At 40.5% G+C, this 23,202-nt stretch overlaps 1 protein-coding gene across 2 annotated transcripts in view; it reads right to left on the reverse strand.

Annotated features, from left to right (window-relative positions):
* Positions 1-12,183, reverse strand: part of PPP4R2 (protein phosphatase 4 regulatory subunit 2) — a 53,414-nt gene extending 41,231 nt beyond the window's left edge. The window contains exons 1-2 of one of the 2 annotated variants that reach the window (XM_034998277.1): positions 11,929-12,183; positions 10,834-10,915 (exon numbers count right to left, since the gene is read on the reverse strand). In XM_034998277.1, the coding sequence (XP_034854168.1) occupies positions 10,834-10,915; positions 11,929-11,962 (116 nt within the window). In that variant the 5' untranslated portion in view covers positions 11,963-12,183. Of the gene's footprint in view, positions 1-10,833; positions 10,916-11,319; positions 11,502-11,928 lie in introns of those variants that run through there. The other variant, XM_034998278.1, reaches the window with a different exon arrangement.
* Between the last annotated feature and the right edge of the window lie 11,019 nt (positions 12,184-23,202).

A 23,202-nucleotide genomic window follows, 5' to 3' on the forward strand; every position in this document is an offset into this window, starting at 1 on the left:
TCACCTGTAAATGGAAACATTACCAGCTACCTCCCAATATTGAGAGGTTAAGATTTTTGGTTGATTAAGAATAACAAATCCAAAACGCATGTATTAAAAAGAAAGCTAGGCCCAAACTTCCAACTAAAATATACCTCAGTCTTATCACCTATATGCTTCAAATTTACACCTCTGCAAAATTATAATTACTAAAATTTTCAGCCTTTGAGGTTCCTGGAAAATAGTCTAAATCACTAATGTTAAGGGTATATCAAGTAATTTACCTTACTGACTCTTCCAGTAAAGTATCTCCTGACACATTTTTTCTTAAATCACAAATTACCACACTCAACCTCCCCATACTTGCCACAATCCACAGGAAACTATGTGACGTGTCAGTGCTTAGGTCGTATCATGGTACGCCACAAGGAAAGGAAAGCTGGACAGGTACATGAGGTCAGGATTAGATAAACAGCAAGAAAATCTTAGAAATAACTAGTAACACATTCCTGGTCAAAAGCATAATTTCAAATTCTAAAGGTTTTAAAAGAATTCTCAGAGTGCTTCAGTAAAGAGGAAAGATGTGAGAAGACAACAAGGGACAACGGGTATAAAAGTACAGGTTATGAGAGGATGTAACGTCAGAATGCCTGAGTTTAAATTCCAATTTTGTCACTCACCAGATGCACTATCTTAAGACTTTTTAAGTTCTGTAAGTCTCAGTATGCGCTTTTAAAAAGCAGAGATACCTACTTCAGAAAGTAGTTGTAAAGATCAAATTAAGATACACATATGAAACATTTGACAGTGTCTGTCACAAAATAAATGTCTACTAAGTTTGCCTTTTGGAAGAAAAAACACTTTAACCCAAAACACAAGTCCTATGTGAAAATTCTAGTCCCTTAAAGATAAATCCCAATTTCAGGTTCACAATTTTAAAAATCAGTCTAAAGACTCTACAAAGGATTATTGAGAAGCACCACATTCAACGAGAAGTAACATTAGGAGAATAAGATTTTAGAAGGGTCAAAAATACTCAAGAGATACGCAGAACACGCAAGGAGCCTAAACAAATCACAGGGAGACAAGAAAAGAAAGTACAATGTACTGTATGTCTGAAAAAGTCTAAGTCAGATCTAGTTATAGCAAAAAAGGAGTATAAAATAGCTAAAGCAAAGTTTTGGAAAGCAAAATGAGTAACTAGCTCAGTCACAAGTATAAAGAAGCTTGATGAGATTTAGGAAAGTCTTGGGCCTGAACAGAGATCACTGTAACTGGTCAATGTTTTCATTCTTAGAACTTCAGTAAGCTGCAAACCTTTTAAGTATCAAAATTGGTATTAAATAAATGTTATTTTTAGTACTACTAATTTTTATTTTCATATCAGTGTACAAACAAAATAAGGAATCTAAGATTTACTGAATACCTGCTATTTCAAAAAACTCTGTGAAGTGTTGTTCACATTTTCAGCTGGGGAGCTGAAGAAAAGAAGGCTTAGGTAACTAAACTGTTCCATCATGGTCATTCACATAGATTATATGAAACTAGAATTTTCGGGGCGCCTGGGTGGCTCAGTCATTAAGCATCTGCCTTCGGCTCAGGTCGTGATCCCGGGGTCCTGGGATTGAGCTCCACATCAGGCTCCCTGCTCAGCGGGAAGCCTGCTTCTCCCTCTCCCAGTCCCCCTACTTGTGTTCCCTCTCTCGCTGTGTCTCTGTCCAATAATTAAAATCTTTAAAAAAAAAAAAAGAAAGAAAGAAAGAAAGAAAGAAATTAGAATTTTCACCCAGACTGTCTTCTAAGCTAGGGTCAAGCAGATTATAAACAGACAAGAGAGACACCCTGACAAATTCACCTCCAAGAGCATCTTCACTGTACCACAGAGCCTCTCAATAAAGCTTTTCTCCCCGCCCCCAACCCAAAGTCACACTGGTAAGTGGTGACAAAAAAGCCCTACTTACACTATCACATATATGGCACATTTTGGAAAAGCACTGGGAGCACTAGTACTATTATTTTATATCATTACTAATTTGACACAACTATTTTTCACTTTACAGTCAATGGTGTAATCTCTCAATAATTCTCCATGTATTTGGTAGGCATGGACTTTGAGCTTGGGTTACAGAAGTGCCTATTACACAAGGTAGATTCCACACAAGCAGTGCCAAACCCAGGCAGCCTGATAATACAAACAGGACTGCTGTGGGTGAAATCAGAGAAAGCAAAGACGAGCAACTAAACACATCTAAAGGCCTAGCAGACATGAAGATCTAAAATATATTTCTCAGACTCACTGGGTATTTTTAAAGTAAAATGCTTTCATAGACATATGTATTAAATGAAATAACAGCCAACATTCTCCTCTTCAACTGGCTATACTGTTTTAGTCACTGAATACATTTAAGGGTTTTGTGTTTTGTTTGCTATTGATACTGAAACCTGATTTTGGTACAGAAATACAGATACAGGCTGAAGGATGCAGACACGCAGACAGACACACACACTTTCCCTCACAAACTCCCATATCTTTAAAGTAAAAGACCAACAGTCTACAAAACAGAGGGAAAGCACAGTAAATTCTGGGTCATAAAATTCTTAACTTCTTAGTAATAAGATGTTTTGAAGCAACATGAAGTTTCTGACAGACTTCCAGTAATAGTCCATAAGCATTATGAACTGATCAGCAGGCACAAAGAGGATCTCTGGATGTGGATAAAAACCACAGGTGTGTATACAGGTGACACTAAGAATGGCATTCTGCGCAACTGTGGCTCTGATGAATTAAGTGGTAACAGTGACTGGTCTTTCTCATCCAAGTATACACAACTGATTCTCCATTTTTTCTTTCTTTTTTGGGCTCCAAACCATTCACCTCTGCAACATACTCCCAACAGTTAACATCTTTCACCATCTGCAGACATTTTAACATCAACCACTATCACTGTGCCCCATTCTCCACTCTTAATCCCTATTGCTGCAATACCACCCCCAGGTAACTACTGCCACAACACAGACTCCTATAAGTTTTTCAAGCTGGGAGGAACCTTGGAGATCATTTATTACAAGCCCCTCATTTAGTATCTGAGCAAACTGTGGCCCAGAGTAATTTAAGTGATTTAAATAATGGGAAATAAAATAGTTATAGCAGCTTCCATTGGGGGAGGGGGGATGAGACGGGGTTGTCAGTGTGTCCCAGTCACTGTATTAAGCACTTCAGATGTATAATGAGGAAATGCACAGAGAACTCAGCCTTGGTCACAGAGTAAGTGGTAGAAGTAGGAATTCAAACCCAGGTCTTACGTTCTCTTGACTCAAACCAGAGCTCTTTCCAAAAGATAAAGTATACCTCAGACTTGTTTCTTAAACCAAATTCACTGTTTAGGCCCAATATATAGACAATTCTAATTTTTACTCCAAATTTTAATATTTACAGCTACATCCTCACAAGAGCTGAGGCAACTATACGGTAGAAACCCCATTTTTCAAGTGAGGAAACAAGCTGACAAATAATGTGCCCAAATTCACACAGAGAAGTCTCCAAGCTAAATTCAGAATTCAAGCCATGCTCCTTCCAAGAATATTACCACATGCTAACTCTCATGAAATTATGGGACTAGCCAACTACCAGTAAAAATCTGGACTGAACATGGAAAATATGAGCTCACCTGCACACCAGAGAGATTTAAAATTTGAAATTAACTCTACTCAGAAAACAAAGCTGGCATGCATCAACAGATTTTCTGCAGTATACATGACACGTCAGGTTTATAGCATGATGTGACAAAACAAATGAAAATGACTACGATTTTCTTCATGTTCATACCTTAATCACTGCAGTTATTGGAATATTTGAAACAAAAGGGCATCCACTTAACTAATTTAATGAAAATCTACTGTGCTTTCTCTGTGTACCACTGTGATGGTGGTACATGACAGGATTTTAGGTGACACATGGAAAATTCATATTAAGTACATATTTTAGTATTTATAGGTTTTAAAGTCTAATGCAACAAACCAGTGGTTTCAAATCTTCTTTCTCACAAGGGGAAAAAAATTAACATAGTGATTATATTTCTGTGAAGGAGTAAAACAAAGGCTTAACTTCTATAATATTTTCCTATATTGAAAAAAATCTAAAAAAAGTAAGCCAAACTAGAGAAGAATATTAAATAATTATATAGATGTTACAAGGATGTGGCAAATATTATGAAGACAGTATAGGAGACTGACTTTTTTTTTTTTTAAGATTTATTTTGGGGAGAGTGACAGTGTGCACACATGAGCAGGAGGGGCAGAGGGAGAGAATCCCAAGCAGAGCCCCAACTCAGATCATGACCTGAGCAGGAACCAGGAGTTGGCTGCTCAACCGACTGCGACTGCACCACCCAGGTGTCCTGGGAGACTGACATTTTAGAAACAATGTTCAGTAAATACTATGTTGACAAAACAAAATTCCCTCAAGAAACCCACTTAAGGATTTAACATCCTCATTCACTTAAGGAGATTTTATTTACAATAATGAGGTCTCAGCTGTTGATAACTACTTTTAAGTAACCTAAATTTTATTTTCTTGCTGTTATGTCAAAATTGCTCAACACAAAGAACTTGAAACTGCAGGGGGCGGGTAGGGGGTTGGGGACAAAGCCGACTCAATATAAGCACAGTCAACACAGTAACTACTATTTATTGAGCATTTACTCTGTTTACCAATCAGTGTGCTAAGTTTTCCATGTATTAAGTACTTATGCTATGAGATACTATTATTTCTATTTTATAGGTGAGGAAACTAGTAAGTTTTCATAAGTGTAATTATGAGAGGTTGACAGTGCTACTGTAGTTTTCTCTCTCTCCAAAACCCCTTATCAGACATAACTAGACAGCAAAACCAAAAACTAATGAACAAAAAACATTTACAATAAAACTACCTGAAAAAACAAAACAAAAACTAGCTGAGAAGGTAGCGAACCTCACAAACCCCGAAGAATAAAAGGTTCAGAAAAAATGACAGTCACATGACCTGTACCTTATCAGGTTCTGAACTAGAGAAAGTAGAGAGAAGTCCTGGTGCACGTGAAGGGCCTAGGAATAGGAGAACCACAAAACTGTCAACCAGCATTCACTAGAAATCATGACAGGTCAATCAGAGACCAGCAGCTGGAACTGAATGGGTTTTGCCCACTCCACTAGTGAGTGAACAAAAAGGACCCACAGTGAAAGCTGAAAGACAGCAGGAGTCTTGCTCCAATGTGATCCTGAAGGTGACCCACCAGGGCTCCCATCCAGAGATGACCCAGCATGTGGAGAAGAGGACAATAAAGATGAAGGAAAGACAGGGTCCAAATAAGAGTAGGAGTGGAAAAGAGAACATGGAAATTTCAGAAAGCAAACTCCATGTTCTTAAACACTTTACAAAACAATGAGAAAGCTCTGTGAAGTTAGGAAAGCTACTCTGAACCATATTTCCTCCTCAAAGGTCAGGAAAACTAATTTCATGTAAAAATGTACAAGAGAAAAATACGAAAGTCAAACCCAGTACAAGGTAAATATAAGAAAAAAAGAGAATAGGGAGAACAAACATCCCTACAGACAATGAAAGGAACCTAGAAAGACTTGTCCAAAAACAGATCAAAACTGTATGATACTACTTCAAAATGAGCTAAAGACATTGAGAAAAATGATACATGTCAGAAAATGAGTTTTAGAATAGAATTTGGCAAATGATTAGAAATTTAAAAAATTACTTCAGGAAACAGACTAAACTAGTACATGAGAATGAAAGAACATAACAGAAATCACAGTAAAAGTTCTTCAAAGGAAAAAAATTTTAAAAATCAAAACAGAATTTAAAATTTCACCTTGAAGACACTATCAAGAGAATAAAAAGAAAAGCCATGAAGTTGTAGCAAGTACTTGTAAATCCTATGTCAGATAAAGGTCTTGCATCTGTAACATATAAAGAACTCTCAAAAACCATTAAGAAGGGGCGCCTGGGTGGCTCAGTCGGTTAAGCGTATGCCTTCAGCTCAGGTCATGATCTCAGGGTCCTGGGATCGAGCCCCACATCGGGCTCCCTGCTCGGCGGGAAGCCTGCTTCTCCCTCTCCCACTCCTCCTGTTTGTGTTCCCTCTCTCGCTGTGTCTCTGTCAAATTAAAATAATAATAATAATAAAAATCTAAAAAAAAAAAACAGTAAGAAAACAACTCAATTTTTAAATGGACAAAGACTTGAAGAACCAGTTTACCAAAGAAGATACAGGAATAGCAAATAAACACATGAAAACATACTCAACATGATTAGTCATTAGGGAAATACAAATTAAAACCACTTTGCAATATGTGCCTAAGAGAATGACTACAGCAAAAAAGAACCATACTAAATGTTGAAAAGGACGTGGAGAACCTTAACTCAACTCCCATTAATACTGGTGGGAATGCAAACTGGTGCAATGACTCTAGAAAACAGTTTGGCAGTTTCTCAAGTTAAACATACACCTACCATATGATCCAGCCATTCCACTCCTAGGTTTTTATCCAAGAAAAAAGAATGCATATGTCCATACAAAGATTTGTACACAAATGTTCACAGCCACTTTTTGATAACAGAAAAAAATGAAAATAACTGAAGTGTCCATCAACAAGTGAATGTATAAAAAACCTGTAGGATATCCATACAATGACTACTACTCAGAAATAAAAAGGAATGAACTGCTGAAATCCGAATATGGACCTCAATTATGTTGAATAAAAGAAGCCAAAGAATACAAACTCTATGATTCCATTTATATAAAATTCTAAAACAAGCAAATTAAGGTGACGAAAAGTAGATCTTTAGTTGCCTGAGGGGAGAGGAGCACACCCAGGGAAGGAAAATTACAAAAGTGCATGAGGAAACTTCTGGGAATAACGAATGGATATGTTCACAATCTTGAGTGTGCTCAAAGTTTGAGTACAGATGTCAAAATTTAGCAAACTATATATTTTCAATAAATGAAGTTTACTGTACCTCAACAAAGATGTTTTTTAACAAAACAGGAATAAGGAAAAAGAATTCAGGACAAAATAACAAATACTGAAGACATGCAAAGATGACTGACATAGCAATACAAGGAGTCCCTGAAAAAGAAAACCAAAGCAAATAATTTTATTTCCTGGAATTAAAAAAAAGATATGAAAAATTTGAAAATACATGTTAAAAGAGCACACCACGTACCTGAGTATACTGACCCAAAATGCCCAACACTAAAACAAAGTTCAGAAAAATTACTGCACTTAACTGAAAAAAATTCCTTGGGAATCTAGGCAAAAAGAGTACACAGCTTTTAAATAAAGAAAATTAGATTATCATCTGATTTTTGACAGGAACTCTGAGTTGGGGGGAAACAATGGAATTAACATATTTAAGCTACTCAAGGACAAAAATTGAGAACCAAATATTTTATTTCCAAAATGACCTCCAAGAATAAAGGACACTGTTAAAAATATATAAATATATATATACATAATAATAATTAAAACTCAGGAAATGTTCCCATGAGCTCTGCCAAAGCTCAGAGCTTCTACTAGAAAATGGACAACCAAACTGACTAGAGATATTGACCTAAGGACTGGTGGTGAGCATTTGATACAGAGCTACTACAAAAGAATGAATGATGGTTCAAAGAAACTTATATAATAGCTATATGCTCAGATGATGTAGACACAACTACTTTTCTGAAATGGGGGTTACAAATTGGGAGAGTGTATGAACAATTCTGATGTTCTTAGTAATTACACTGGTGATGTTGATATTATTATTATTAGACTTTTCCCTTGTCCTTGAGAACCAGAATTGTTGGGGTAGAAGAGGTAAAACACTGTAGTCCTGATTTTGAATTGGAAGCATCAGTATGAATCACTTAGTATTTTATTAGTTCTGTCCACTGAAGAGGCTAGAAACCATGACCAACTCAGTTATAATAAGCATCTCTAGTCTCCAGGTTGTAGTCTTTAAACACCACTTCCCACTAAAAGACATGGCTTCAGAAACGTCTGATTCTAGGTCTGGGCAGGAATGAGCTTAGACCATATACTAATACCAGAGACTATGGATGCTATTAAAGACTACCAAGAGTCAAGTCAAAAGGACTCTGGAATCAAATGAAAGAGGCTCCCACAGGCCAAACACCGGACAATATGACCATCAAAAAGAGTAACTGCAACTAAAACTTATCAAATGTTTAAATCCACCTTCTGTTTATTCAGCACATAATATATACTTGGCATTAAGTTACAAACTGTTACCTTCGGTAAAGTGTCCTTTCAGGAAATGTCCCATTTTCAGGACAAAGTAACCTTTTCAACATAAAATTAATTTTTTGAAGTAGCCAAAACCAACAAATTTGGGGATTGTTTTAGATAGATAATCTCTGTCTTCATTACAGTTTAGTATGCCATGTTTTGGCATCTTTCCCAACTTCCTACATTAGATGTGTAAAGGTAATTTTTTCAAAGACCAAAAAGGAAAACTGCTCGGGCGCCTGGGTGGCTCAGTTGTTAAGCGTCTGCCTTCGGCTCAGGTCATGATCCCAGGGTCCTGGGATCGAGCCCCGCATCGGGCTCCCTGCTCAGCGGGAAGCCTGCTTCTCTCTCTCCCACTCCCCCTGCTTATGTTCCCTCTCTCTCTCTGTCAAATAAATAAATAAAATCTTAAAAAAAAAAAAAAAAAAAGGAAAACTGCTCTAGTACTCTTTAAATTTTCCTACAACCTCCTGCTCAGTAAAAACCTACACTATAATTTTAAAATCTCTCTAAAGCTAAAAACACAAGTGTCAAATTGGGCTTTTTTAATGAAAAATAAATAGCTTAGGCTGTCACTGATTTTTATCCATGAACAAAGTCCACATATCTCTTCTGTTAATGATTTCTTGCTATAATGTATCAATGAAAATAAAAACTATGGAATTCTTATCTCTAGCAACCTATCCATCCTAAAACACCAAAGAGATCTGATCTGTTCTTTACATTTTCTTGTTAAATCTTAGAAGTTAGACAAAGCTCAGTTTAACCATAAAATAGATGACAGAAACTTGCAAATTTCAGAATCAAAAGGCATGCTCATGTTGATTAAAAACAAAAAGATTAAAGCTAAATGTGTAAACACCAGCTGCTTTAATGATAAATTTAAAAATACTTTCCAAACTCTGTATCTAACACCACCATTTTAATACAAAATATTATTAGTAAATGTTAAAAACAAAACAAAACAAAAATGGGGGGGTGAGTAAGGGGGTGGACCTTGTTTAAGTCCTCTACCAACACAAAATAATCGTCCACAAAAATCAGGTGCAAATTCCCTAGCCACATGGTGATCCAGTCTGACAGGACATTAAGTTTTCTTTCAGAAGTTTTCAACTATTTACAGCCAATGTAGTTTATCAAAAGAGAAGACAGTTTGTACAGACCTGATAAGGAGAAGAGATTTTAAGTATTTATCTCCAAATAGTTTGATATAATCTTGTGTATCAAAACTCTGAAAATAAAAGCTTCTCCTTTTGATATTGTAGGGGGATAAGTCTGGACCAACTAACAATTTGAAAGAAATAGAGGCAACCTAAGAATTTCTGAGTTAGGGATTAATTTACTTTTGAAAGCTGGCAACTAGTCATTTTTAAGCTTATCTACCTAAGTACCAGTTACGTTGCATCAATTTTTAAAATCAAGATGTTCTAAGAGAGACAATAATTCAGAGGCAAATATAATTTTTTTTCTAAAGGGTTCCACTTTTTAAGTGGAATAAAAATGTAAGATTGACCACTTCACAGAAATATTCTTAAGCTGACTGGTAATTTTAATAAAGCACTATGGAGACTCAGCTTATCTACATGACTACTAAATCAGAGGGTCTTTTTTCCTTTCTAAAATTAGGCTAGTTATTAGAAGGCTACATATATTACAACCACAAGCGAATCTGGTGAGAAATGAACATCTGCTAATAAAGCCCAAGAAAGTATACATCACTTGCTGAAGCTCACACTCATAGTAGGCCTCAAAAAGAATTTTAAAAATAGACAAGACCTAGGGGAGCCGAAAGAAAGCTCATTTAGTAACACTGCGCCCAAAGAAACCTTTCTCTTCCTACTCCCCACCCCCTACAAAAAAAGAGTACAAGGAAGTCACCAAATCTGTACTGCTTTCTACAAATTAACTTAGTGATGGCAAAAACACTCCTGCAACACAACCTACACACACAATGAACTGGAATGGTACTTATGAAAACAGTCCTAACTTCATAGTGTAAGTTTCAGATTCAAAACATTTGGGAACAAGCCTAATAAAATGCTGAGCATATGTAACAAGTTAGCTATCCTAGAAAGTTTACAGGACAGTCAAAACTGTAGCATCTGGAATTTGTCAGATAATCACCCTAAGTCCTCAAAAGAATAAACAGAAGTGACACTTCAAACACCCACATATATAAATATGACAACAAAAGGTTGGATACAGGACAATATGAGAAAATACCACCAACAAAAAAAAACTGAGACAGAATCAAAGCCACAAAGTTCTGGAAATAAGCCTGTTTGTTAGGGCCAAAAAGGGTCATGACAGGATAGGCATTCTTTTCTCTAGCTCTTCAGACTAGTAAATTCTAAATCTACAAAAGCATAAATATAAAGAAAATTTTAACAAAATTTTAAAACTCATTACAGATATGCATAAGGGAAATAAAACTTACGCGCTTAGTAAATGCTTTAAATAAGCGGAGCTTGTACAGCTGTACAAAGATTATTGAATTCTTCTGAAATACACTTTTTTCCCTCTCCTAAGCAATTCTGAATGGACCCTAAGAACGAATACATGTTTTCAACTCACATGGTCTCTCCAGTCTTGGCTACATGACAAAGAAACTGATCCAGGACAGGACAAACTTCCTTTTTTCCCCTCTTCTCAAAATCTAAATAAGGGAAGAAAGAAAAATTATCAGTATTTTCAAAGTCCATCAACCATTTCCAGTGCACTGTAAAAGCAAACTTTTCTCCCAGTCCTTCCTCAAATATTAAGAAGCAGTTTAAAAAAAAAAAAAAAATCTGCCTCTCAACCAAATAAATCCACCTCCGACTCGAAGTTCTTCTTCCAACATTGGTTTCTTCACGTTGTAACAAGAATCCTCCTAAAGGGGGCGGCACTCAACTTCTCCACAAAGCATCCATGCAGTGTTTCTCAAAGTGTGGTCCGGGGGAACACCCACATCAGATTTATCCGGGACACCAGTTAAAATACAAATCCCAGGCCCCACCCCCCATAAATTGTTTATCTAGGTAAAGTTCATGAATGTGCGTCTTAAGAAACTGCAGCTACCTCACGCAGCCGTTTCCAAATGATTTTGGATGTCAATGCATAATTGTGAAAACGCTGAAATCCCACGCTGTTCTAAGTTTGAGAACCACCGTTCTCAAGCCTGTTGCGTGGAAGGCGACCACCTGAGAATTACGGCGCGTGGAGGAATGACTTCAGACGCTCTGCAAGAGACTTCCTGAGACACTTTAAAGTTGCTCTGCCGCCCTCTTCCCCCCCGCCCCCGCCCCCCCAAACCTTCTACTTTTTCTCTCACCCCGACGCCTGGCGTGCGGGGGCCGGACGGAAAACGGAGCCTACCCGTGAGGGGGCTGCGGACCCACGACCTCTCCCCGGAGGGGTGGGCGAGAGACTGGGGCCACTACCAGAGCTTCCCCGGCTCCCCTCCCCCAGCCCAGACGCCGGCGGCCGACACAAAGCCCAGAGCGGGGCGGGAGGGAGCTGCCCACAGGGCTCCCCGCCCCTGGGGAGGTGGGAGGGGGATGGGAGCCGGGGAAGCGCCCCCCCTCCCCGCTCCAGCCCGGCCCGGCCCCTCGGAGCCCCCTGCCCAGAGAGAGAGGAGAGGGGACCACGGAGGGTGAGGAGGAAGGGAGAGGGGGCAGCTACTCCCACCTTTCAGCGCCTCCTGCAGCCTCTCGACGTCCATGGCTTCCCGGAGTCCCTCACAGCCTCCGCCTCCCTCCGCGGGTCTCCCGGGGACCGGAACGCCTCCCCCCACCCCCCCGACGCCCTCCCCCTCCCTCGCACACACTCCGGCACGCAGGCGACCGGGGGGGGCACCGAAGGGAGCCGGGGGAAGCGAGCGAGAGAGCGAGACCGAGAGAGCGAGCACCTCCCCGAGCCGCTACCACCAGCCCTCCAACATGGCGCCCGGCACGTCACCGCGCGCACGCTCCCCGCCGCCGTCCTCGCGCCCGCCGCGCGCCCCGACCCGGAGCCCGAGAGCGCGTGCGCGGCGGAGGCGTGCCCCCTGGGCAGGGCCCGAGACCCGGCAGGCGCCCGCCGCTCCGCCTTCCCGGTGGTGGTGGTGGGCCCTGGCTTGCCTGCGCTGTACTCCAGGAGGAATGGTCGCGGCCCGGGGCTGCAGACCCACTCCGGAGATTTGAGTCCGTGCCGTTTGCTAGCTGTGTGATGTTGAGCAATTTCCCGAGCCTCTCTGAGCCTTACTTTCCCGGTCCGTGCAATGAGGGCACTAGTGTCGACCACCCTGTTCAGTTGCTGGGAGAATTAAGTACAGCCATCAGAGTACGCATAAAAAAAAACCAGTGTTATTAATAATCCTACCAAGAATGCCTCCCTGCCTGAACTCATCACTGACCTACCTTGAAGAGAAGCGATACATACAAAAAAGAGATTAAAAATTTAGGGATTGCAACCATCTGGATTCAAAGCCCAATTCGCCTATTCCTGTGTGACCCTGGACCGGTTATTTAAACTGACAGAACCTCAGTTTCTTCACCTACAAAATGAGGGTTTGTAAAACACCCCTGAGGCTTGAGTGAAATGGTGACTATGAAGCATTTAGCACGGTGCCTAAAACTTGTAAGCCCTGCCTGGGTTAACGTGGCTGCTGTTGGTTTTTGTTTCTTTTTTTTCTTAAAGATTTTATCTATTTATTGTCATCATGATTTGGATTGCATTACATAAGCACCCAGGGAGTTAGGGCGGGACCTCAGAAGTCCTCTCCAACCCTAACGTTTCACAAATGGGACAGCTGAGGTGTAGAAAGCTAGTCTGGCAAAACGACACCAGAACCCAGAACATCTGGCTCCCGGCCAGTGTGTTCATTTTTATTATCTTCTCTTGTCTCTGAGCTTTTCAGGGAAAAGATACTGAACTGTTCCACCTTGTCTTCTGAAAGGCTAGCACAAAGCCATGAAAGGGAGGAAGGAGAAGAAGGAAGAAGGGCAGGAGGAAAGAAGGCTATTTTTGACTTGTGTTAGAAGGTGTGAATTTGGACACAGTGCTCCCAACTGCTGACCCTCTTAAAGATAAGTGGCTCTGACCCTGACCCTGACCCTGGGTGGCAGATGTAGGCAAAAGCTCCCCCAAACCCAAAATACTTCTCATTTTGCAATCAGAGAACCAGTCCCTAGTGTCTTTAGACCCTTTCATTGTTCAGAGCATCCAGTTAAATAGCCTTGCAGAGGGATGTATGAGGGTGGCATCATCAAATATACACCCTTACCGTGCACTGCATTTATTTTATCATGGTCCCTTCTAGTCTAAAAGGGCCTATTCTCTGGATAGCAAAGCCTAACCCCCCTTCTCTCTGCCACCCTGTCCTCTGTCTAGGCGGGTCTCTTTTTTGTAAGACCTGTGTGAGACCATATAGTTACTACTAGCCATACGTGGGTATTTAAATTTTAATTAAATTTTTTAAAAATTTAAAACTCAGTTCTTGAGTTTTTCAATATATTTCATTTCTCAGTCACACTAGCCACATTTCAAGAGCTCAATAGACACATGTGACTAATGGTTTCTGTATTGTCCAGCACAGATCAAGAAAATCCCATGATCAAGGTGCCCTGGTGGCTCAGTCAGTTAAGCAGCTGAGTCTTGATTTTGACTCAGGGCAAGATCTCAGGGTGGTGAGATCAAGTCCTGGGTGGTAGGGCTCTGCGCTCAGCAGGGAGTCTGCTTGAGATTCTCTCCCTTTCCCTCTGCCCCTCCCCCTGTGCATGCTTGGGTGTGCTCTCTCTCTCTTTTTCTCTCCCTCTCTCTCTCAAATAAATAAATAAATCTTTAAAAAAAATAAAAGGAAATCCCATTATCACAGAAAGTTTTCTTGGTTAGAGAACATACCATGCTAATTTCTTCCATCTTGCCTTGCCCCTTTTTCATCAGCTGTTCCCCTCACTTGGAGATGCCTTGACTTCGAAATGTTGGAGAAAGTCTATGATACGAGGCAAAGTACACAAAACAGTGACAGACTAAGGGAATCAGGGAAAGTATCCCAGGAGGAACTAGTGTTTAAGCTGAGACCTGAATTGTGAGAGGAAGGTAGCCAAGGGAAGTGGAGAGGAGAAGCTTGAAAACAGAAAAGCCATAGGTGCACAGGCTTTGAAATGAGAAAGAACTAGATGGTTTCTGAAGAGTCATAGGAAATTCAGTCTGCCCTAAATTGAGAGTGCAAGGGCAGAAGAGGCAAGACATGAGGCCAAAGCATTACTTCCTTTGGTTCATTTCTTCCTTCTTCCTTGGAATTCTCCTCTTGCCAAAGTGCATCCCAGTCTCTGTGATTGCTAGAGCCTCCTACTGACACTAGTTCCATTGGAGGAAAACAGAATACAAATGTGACAGCCAGCTTCCACCATCACCCGCAGTGATCCTTGCCTCCTGGGATTCATGCCCTCCTGTAGTCTCTAGCACAAAGCCATGAAAGGGAGGAAGGAGAAGAAGGAAGAAGGGCAGGAGGAAAGAAGGCTATTTTTGACTTGTGTTAGAAGGTGTGAATTTGGACACAGTGCTCCCAACTGCTGACCCTCTTAAAGATAAGTGGCTCTGACCCTGACCCTGACCCTGGGTGGCAGATGTAGGCAAAAGCTCCCCCAAACCCAAAATACTTCTCATTTTGCAATCGGAGAACCAGTCCCTACAGAGTTGGCTGGGGTGACCAATAAAGTATAGTGGACTTCTGAAGCCAGGCCATGGAAAGTGCTGTGGCTTCTGCCTCACTGTAGTGGAAGCCAGCTTCCCTGTCATTAGAATACTAGAGCAGCCCTGTGAAAAGGCCCAAAAGTAGAACTGAGGCCTTCGATGTGGGTCACCAACCCCAGGAAATCCTTCGAATGACAGCAGCCCGAGCTGCCATCCAGACCTCAGCCTTATGAGGGGTCCCAAGCCAGAGCCACAGATCTAAGTCGCTTCTCAATTCTTGATCCACAGAAACTATGAAAGATGAAAAGTGTCTATAATTGTGTTCAGCTTCTAAATTCTGAGATAATTGCTAAACAGCAATAGATAACTAATGTAAGAAATGAGAATATTAATAGTAATAGCTAACATTTACTCAGTATTTTCTATGTGTCTAATATTCTTCTAAGTACTTTACAAAAATGTCTAAATTCATCCTTGCAAATATCCTATGAGATTAGTGATATTACCCCCACTTACAGGAGAGAAAACAGGTATAAGAGGTGAACCAGCTTGCCCAAGTTCACACAACTAATAGACAGGAAGGTGACTGACCCACGATTCAAATCTAGAGTCACTGCAGAGCCTTTGAAATCTTTCTTGTCCTGAAGAAGGTTGCAAACTACCCAGAGAGGTAAGATGTGTGCACAGACTCTGAGGCAAAGTAGAAGGCAAGTATGCAAATAGGTGGTCAAAGTCCTGTGAAATTTCCTCCAGGCAGGGATGGAAGTTGCCTTTTAGAAGGGCCTCACTCAAAGGTTGCAAAAGATTAGCACCAATAGGGAAGAAGCTTCCAGGCAGAGGGCGTGGTATTAACCAAGCAAATAGTCCTTGAGGGTCTGCTAGGAACTGGGGAAATGACAGACCTTAAACAAACATGAACCTGCAGGAAGACTGGCCCATTGCTCTGAGTGTATGCAGGAGAGAAAAAGCTGAACTTATGAAGAGAGATACACAGTAGGAAGTGGAAGAAGGAGACAGAGAAATGGGAAAGAGAAAACACCTGTAACTATATCAGAGAAAGTGAGCAAGGATGTTCTTATAACCCCAGAGAGAATTACTGGAGTTTGTCCATCCCTCTGAGATGAGTCTGTGGGAAGGGACAAAAACAGGGAATTGTAGAAAAGTCTAGAAAAACCACACTGCATCTACAAGGGCTGGAGAACAGGGAATAGACAAGGTTAAAATACCACAATAAAAAGCCATGGAGGCTCTTTGCTTTTCATGGCCTTTTATTCATGCCTTGTAGTCCTTACTTGTATATCATGGTGGATACCAAGATGAAGCTGAGGTAGGAAGGTGGACAAATGAAGATGAGTACAATTTTCTAAATAGGTAAGAGGGTAGCTTCACATATCATCAGGGTTAACTTTTTTCCAGACACTTTCAAGAGCTAACAGTTTTTTATTGGAAATAAGGGTAACAAAGGTCTGCTCGGAAAGACCCTCGGTTGTTTTCTCTGGCACCATGACGGGTGTGATTGCTGACGGCAGCCATGTTGGGCTGAAGAGTACCGATAGGAGAAGAGTAAGGACTGCCTAGGTGGATGACTTAATTAAGGTGGACAGTGATAATGGGAGTTCGCTTCAAATTGTGTGAAAGAAAAGGGGAATTTATTAGGAGAGAAGGGTATTCTATGGGATCCAGGATTCTCACCAAACCCATTAGCCATTCTCTTCTTCAGCTCTGCACATCTTTCTCTCTCCCTCTCTCTCTGAATCAGTGTTTACTGCTCACAAAAAGATGCCCTCATTTCCAAGGACTTGCTAAGATAAATAACCAGTATCTCTCAGTCACAACCCGACTTGGGCCAAGTGCCCACTTAGCTGTGGCCTGGAATGCAAGGTCTCCCGGTGTAAACCTGAATGCTTTGGCCATGAATGTGGGACAGCAGGGCCAGGCAATGGAGAATTCCCAGGGAAGTAGTGGGTGTGGTGACCAGAGAACCACAGAGATGACTACAAAGAGGGGCCTGATCGACCCTAACCAAACTCACACAGGAGGCAGGATGGTGCCCTGTGGAGCTCAAGCCATTGAGTAATCTGAAAGAAAGCTCATCCTGACTGTGGGTGTTGTTTATAAACACAATCCCATCATCCTATGTAAGAGTACAGTCCAGTGTGGGCAAGAAACTGCACATCCCTCTCTTCCTCAGGCAGGGCTAGATAGGTACTAATCAATTCTTGCTACCAAAGTCCACTTTTTAGCCTAGTTTCTCCCACTCTCTCTCTCTCATATATTATATGTATATATACTGTGATGATTAATTTTGCATGTCAACTTGTCTGAGCCACAGAGTGCCCAGATATTGGGTCAAGCATTATTCTGGGTGTTTTTGGATGAGAGTAATATTTAAACCAGTAGACTAAGTAAAGCAGACTGCCCTCCCTAATGTGAGTGGGACTCATCCAATCAGTTGAAAGTCTGAATAGAACAAAAAGCTAACACCTCCCTCCCACCGACCCCGTCAAGTAAAGAAAATTCTTTCTGTCCAATAGCTTTCTAAGTGGGTCATTGGCGTTTTCCTGCTTTTGGATTCAAGCTGAAATACTGACTCTTCCTGGGTCTCAGGTCTACTGGCCTTTGGACTAGAACTACACCATTAGCTCTCCTGGGCCTTCAGACTCAGACTGGAATTAAACTATTGGCTTTCCTGGGTTTCCAGCTTGCAGATTGACCCTGAAGATCTTGGGGCTTTCCAGCCTCCGTAATCCACCAATTATTGGAAACCAATTCCTTATAATGAACACACATACACACACCCTGTTGGTTCTGTTCCTCCACAGAACCCTGACTAATGCATATACACATACAAGATTCAAGAGTTGAATATGATAAAAGAAAATGGTATACTGCTTAAAAGAAAGGGTCTAACATCAAACAGATCTGGGTTTAATTTCTGGCTTATCATTTCCTAGCTGAGTGAACTCTGGTAAATGATTAATATCAAAAGGCCCCAACTTCCTTATCTGCAAATTGGCCATAGTGATAGTACCTCAGTCATAGCTTTGCTGTGAGAATTAAGCAAGTGACCTGATTCAGTCAACAGGAGCTATTGCTGTTACTTAGGTTAAGAATTACAAAAATAGTATTTCTGATTTCGTTTCCTTTTTAAAAAAATAATTTCAAACTCACAAATACGTTGGAAATACTACAGAATGTTTTTTTTAAAAAAAACACGTTAGAGTAACTTGTCAAACACATTCCTCCAAGCTCCTGAAATTAAAATCCTCTTAGTATGCAGTTCCTACAAGGGCATTCTGCTGCCTGACCACAATCAAGATCAAGAAGTTAGCGTTGACAGATAATCTCCATTCAATCCCCAGACCCTCTGTAAGTTGTACCAATTGACTCACTATGTCCTTTCTAGGAGAAGGATCCAGTCCTGGAACACATGTTACAATCAGTTGGTAGGTCTCTTTAGTCTCCTTCAGCCTGACTTGTTGCCACATGGTGGTTTTCCAATTCCATCCTTCCTTCTACATTTATAAGTTGGCAATATAACATAAGGAAAGCATCATCTTACATTTATTCGTTTTTAAATTTATATTAGTTTGGACTCATGGATTCCTATTGACTGGGTAATAATTCATTACTATCATTATTTATTTTGATACCTAAATTTTTCTAGATTTGGCCATTAGTACCTTCATCCAGCTGGCTTCTGCATCCTTTTGACATGGCCCCATCATTCTTGGAGTACATCTTCCTTTTCTGGTACAAAAACATTATCTCAGGCTCATCTTGTTTCTTCCCTTCTTCAGCCCTGGAATTAGTCATTTCTTCAAGTCCTGATTCCTTTTAGTGGAGAATGCTATTTAGGAGTCTAGATGGGACTGCTAGGGTGTTCATTGCCATTAATATGTTATTGCTCCCAGACCCTATTGGCAGACAGAGCTAGAGAATATACACATGTATTCATATACACACACATCTACAAATACATTTATTTCTCTATATATCTATACAAACATATATTTGGAACCAAGAGTTCACAGCTTCCAGTTCCAATCCAACACTGGGGGATTCATTCTAGTTTTCTCCCTTTCCATATGTACAAGGTTCCAACAGTAAAAAACCTGCTGCCATTATCCTCAACATATTTGTTTATTGGATCAATCTTCCTGATATGTGACCAACTTGTTACCTTTGTCAATCCCTTTAACAGTGGCCCTTCTTACCTCCCTTGGGCTCTGACACCCTGCACCAGGCTACCTTCCCCCACTCCCTTGTGGATTCCTGCTTTCTTTGACCACACTTAACTGGCTTGAGAGTGAATTATTCAGGAAGTAAGGGTAAAGATTACTAGTATTTATAAAAAATAATAACAGTAACTTTTAATTCCTCAAATAGTTGATAAATAATGTTTCATAAAGCAATTCAAAGAATACAGGACAAGTAAAATTCTCTCCCCTATGCAATACCCACCACAGCTGTAGGAAGTGAAGTGAGTTTGCTGTAAGTCTTTCCAGATGTTTATTAGGTGTTTACATGTCTCCCCTGTATTATTACAACAGCTTCCAAGAGCTTTCCTGCCTTCTATCCTTGATTTCAACACAGCAGCCAGGATCCTTTTAACAAGATCAGATCACGTCACACCTCTGCTCAGAGTAACCCTGCAGTTACTCCTCATTTGACTCAGAGTAAAAGCCACCATCCCTACAGTGGGCCACTCTGCCACTCCACAGCCCTCCAACTTCATCTCCTACCACTGCTTTCAAGCCCTTCTTCAAGCTGTTCCAACCTCACTGGCCTCCAGGATGTACCCTCAACCTGTGGGTACACTCCCCACTTAGGACGATGCCCTTGCTTTTCTTGGATTTGGCTATTTTCTGGCTTGTCACAAGGTATGTCACATTTGCAATTGCCTCATCACATGTGGATTTTACAGTGTTACCACTGGCCGGGGGCGGAGTAGGTTGCGTAGGGGGAGGGATCAGCATTTACCAGCAAAGTCACAGGGTTGGAACCTAAACCTGACCCAAGGAAATTCTCAGGCCTGAATATTTCCTGAGTGTGTACTTTACACCAGGAACCCACCTGTGGAGATAGCCTTGAACAAGGCAGATGGATCCTTGTCCTCATGAATCTTACAGTCTAGTAGGACAGACAGGTGTAAAGGAAGTAGACAATTACATAAAATCCCAGGTGTTGTAGATCATGGGAAGCACTATGAAGGAAATTAATGGGATAATATGGTGTGAGAGCCACGTGGGCAGGCCTAGTCTGGATGGGTGATCAGAGAAGATGTTTCTGGAGAGATGACATTTGGGTTGAGTCCTAAGTCATGTTGGGGAAGAATTGGGGAAATGAAAGACAAAGGCTTTGAGAAAGCAAAGGAATGGTGTGTTTTAGGAACCTGAAAGAGGGCTAGAACCCCATGGGTGAGTGGAGAACAGAGCAGGGGCAGCGAGGGGGACACCAGGCACTGTGGGTCCTCCTGAGACATCCTACTCAGTTCTGTTCTCATCTTCAGGGTGATAGACAGTGGAATATCTCAAGCAAGGCAATGGCATGATTCAGTTTATCTGTGTCAAAACCACCATCTTTTCTTGTCCAGTCTTCTTTTCTAGGAGCTCCGAGTGGTGTACTCTTCTTTCAGCTGTGTCCTAGTTCCTGTCATTTCCTCTAGAGTCCTAAAATCTACGACTGAAGACATGCCACCTAGACCTGTCATTCTCAAAACTTAGAGTGAGTTAGAATTACTAGGAGAGCTTGATAAAAATAGGTATTCTGGGTCTTTACCCCAGAGATTCTGATTTAGCAGGCCTGGCGTGGGAGCCAGGAATCCCCATTTTAGCAAACTCTTAAGTCAGTTGTTCTCAAACTGCAGTCTGCAGAACTACCTGGAGAGGGCTTATTAAAACACAGTTGCCTGGGCCTCCCTCCCAAAATTTCTGATGCAGATCAGCCTACTAGTGACTTTGCCACTTAATAGATCTCAATAAATATTAATTGAATGAATGAATGAATACAAAGGCCTATTGCCTTTGATTGTCCTGATCTAATATTGATCCAATCATTAATATCTAGCTAAACACAAGTCAGTAGGATCATTTGTTGAATCAACAGAATACCACATGGGAATTAATGATTGTCATGTCATTAATGAATGTCAACGCTTATCTCTTGCCATATACATAAAAATTAACTAAAAATGGATCATATATCCTCACATGGCTGAGAGAGAAATTATGTCTCTCATGTTTTTTTTTTTTAAGATTTTATATATTTATTTGACAGAGAGAGAGCACACACGAGAGAGCACGAGCAGGGGGAGCAGCAGAGGGAAAGGGAGAAGTAGGCTCTCCACTGAGTGGGGAGCCAGATGCAGGGCTCGATCCCAGGACCCCGGCATCATGACCTGAGCCAAAGGCAAATGCTTAACCGACTGAGCTACCCAGGTGCCCCCCTTTTTTTTTTATAAGGGCATTAATCTACCCTCATGATTTAATTACATTTCAAAGGACACACCTTCTAATACCATTACATGGGGGTTAGGATTGCAACATACGAATTTTGGAGGGACACAAACATCCAGGCCCTACAGTATAAAACCTAAAACTATAAAATGTTTGGATGAAAACACAGGAGAAAATCTTTGCAACTTGGGATAGGCAATCACTTCTAAAAACACAAAGCATAAAACAGAAAAAGAAAAATTTGACAAATTGGACTTTACCAATATAAAACTTTTGTTCTTGGAAAATGCATTAATGGAGCACCATTAAGACAACAAAAAGGCAAACCATAGACTAAGAAAAAATATTTGCAACACATATATCAAAGGACTTATATCCAGGCTATGTAAAGTGTCCCCAAATTCAGTAGTAAGACATTACCAACCCATTTTTTTTTTAAAAATGGGCAAGAGTTTTGAACATTTTACCCATGAAGACATATGAATGTCAAATGAATACATGAGATGACACTCAACATCATTAGTCACTAGGAAAATGCAACTTAAAATCACAATAATATATCACTTGATACTCATCCGAGAACCTGTGAACTCATGTACTGTAATAGGAAGAAGATCAATGGTTAGCCAGGGATGGGGATGGAGGATGAGATGGATCAAAAGGGGTATGAAGAGACTACTATTAGAGGTGATAAAAATGTTTGTTACCTTGGTTTCAAGTGAGCATACATAAGTTACAACCAATCAAATTGCACCTTTTAAATATGAGTAGTTTATGGTATTTCCATTATTAGCATAACAAAGTTGTATAAAACAGGAGTGACTAGCTAAATGTAAGTCACAAACAGAACAAACAAAAATGCAAGACCAAAATACAGTGTATTTAAAATGCATACCTTAGAAAAAGGAAATAGGGGTAATATAACTCAAAGTATCTGGGACTCTTTGGAGATCAATAAAATAAATCACCCAACTATGTTTATTTATAATATAACTGAAATAATAGCCATGCTATAGACCAGAGTGTAAATGTTATACAGCTTGGAAATATAAAATAATAATAGCTAATAAAATCCAGTGATGGGAGAAAAGTCAATAGGAGGATGTATAAGAATGCTAATTCCCAAATATTTTGTGCAGGGCCTGGGGGATTAATTCAAATTTTCCCCAAATGCAAGCAGAGATGAGGAAGACAAAGGGGAAGAAGAAGAAAAAGAAGAAGGAGGAGGGACAGGGAAAAGGGGAGTGGAGGGTGGGAGAGGGGGAAGGTAAAGAATTATTTTCTTTCTTTTTTTTAATTTAAATTCAATTAGCCAACATATAGTACATCATTAGTCTCAGATGTAGTGTTCAACAATTTATCAGTTATGTATAAAACCCAGTTCTCATCACATCACATGCGCTCCTTAATGCCCATCACCCAAATACTCCATCCACCCAAGAATTATTTTCATAATAAGTAAAATTAGATCATAGATATTAAATTTGATTTTTTACTGACATGAAAAAATTTATCAGTTGCAGATGATGAAACAAAGATTTGAGTACACGTGGTTTATTTGGGGCCAAATCCAAGGAAACACTGGTAGAAGAGTGGAAAGTGAGACAGGGAAGGGAAGCCGATAAAGAATGTATTATCAAGGAAATTACTACTCTGTGAGTGGTCTGAGCTCTCTCTCTCAGGGGAGAATTCTGGGACAGACAATCAAGAGTTACCCAACCTGAGAGGAGAGGGAACTGGGGTATGTATCCACCAATTCCCATCAATCAACAGTTGAGGGCTACTCTCATGTGTTATTTTTTCCAAAACTTCCTGCCTGCCCATAGGC

This window comes from Mirounga leonina, unplaced genomic scaffold (assembly GCF_011800145.1).
Source record: "Mirounga leonina isolate KUSES-001 unplaced genomic scaffold, KU_Mleo_1.0 Mir_94, whole genome shotgun sequence".
NCBI classification, from domain to species: Eukaryota; Metazoa; Chordata; class Mammalia; order Carnivora; family Phocidae; genus Mirounga; species Mirounga leonina.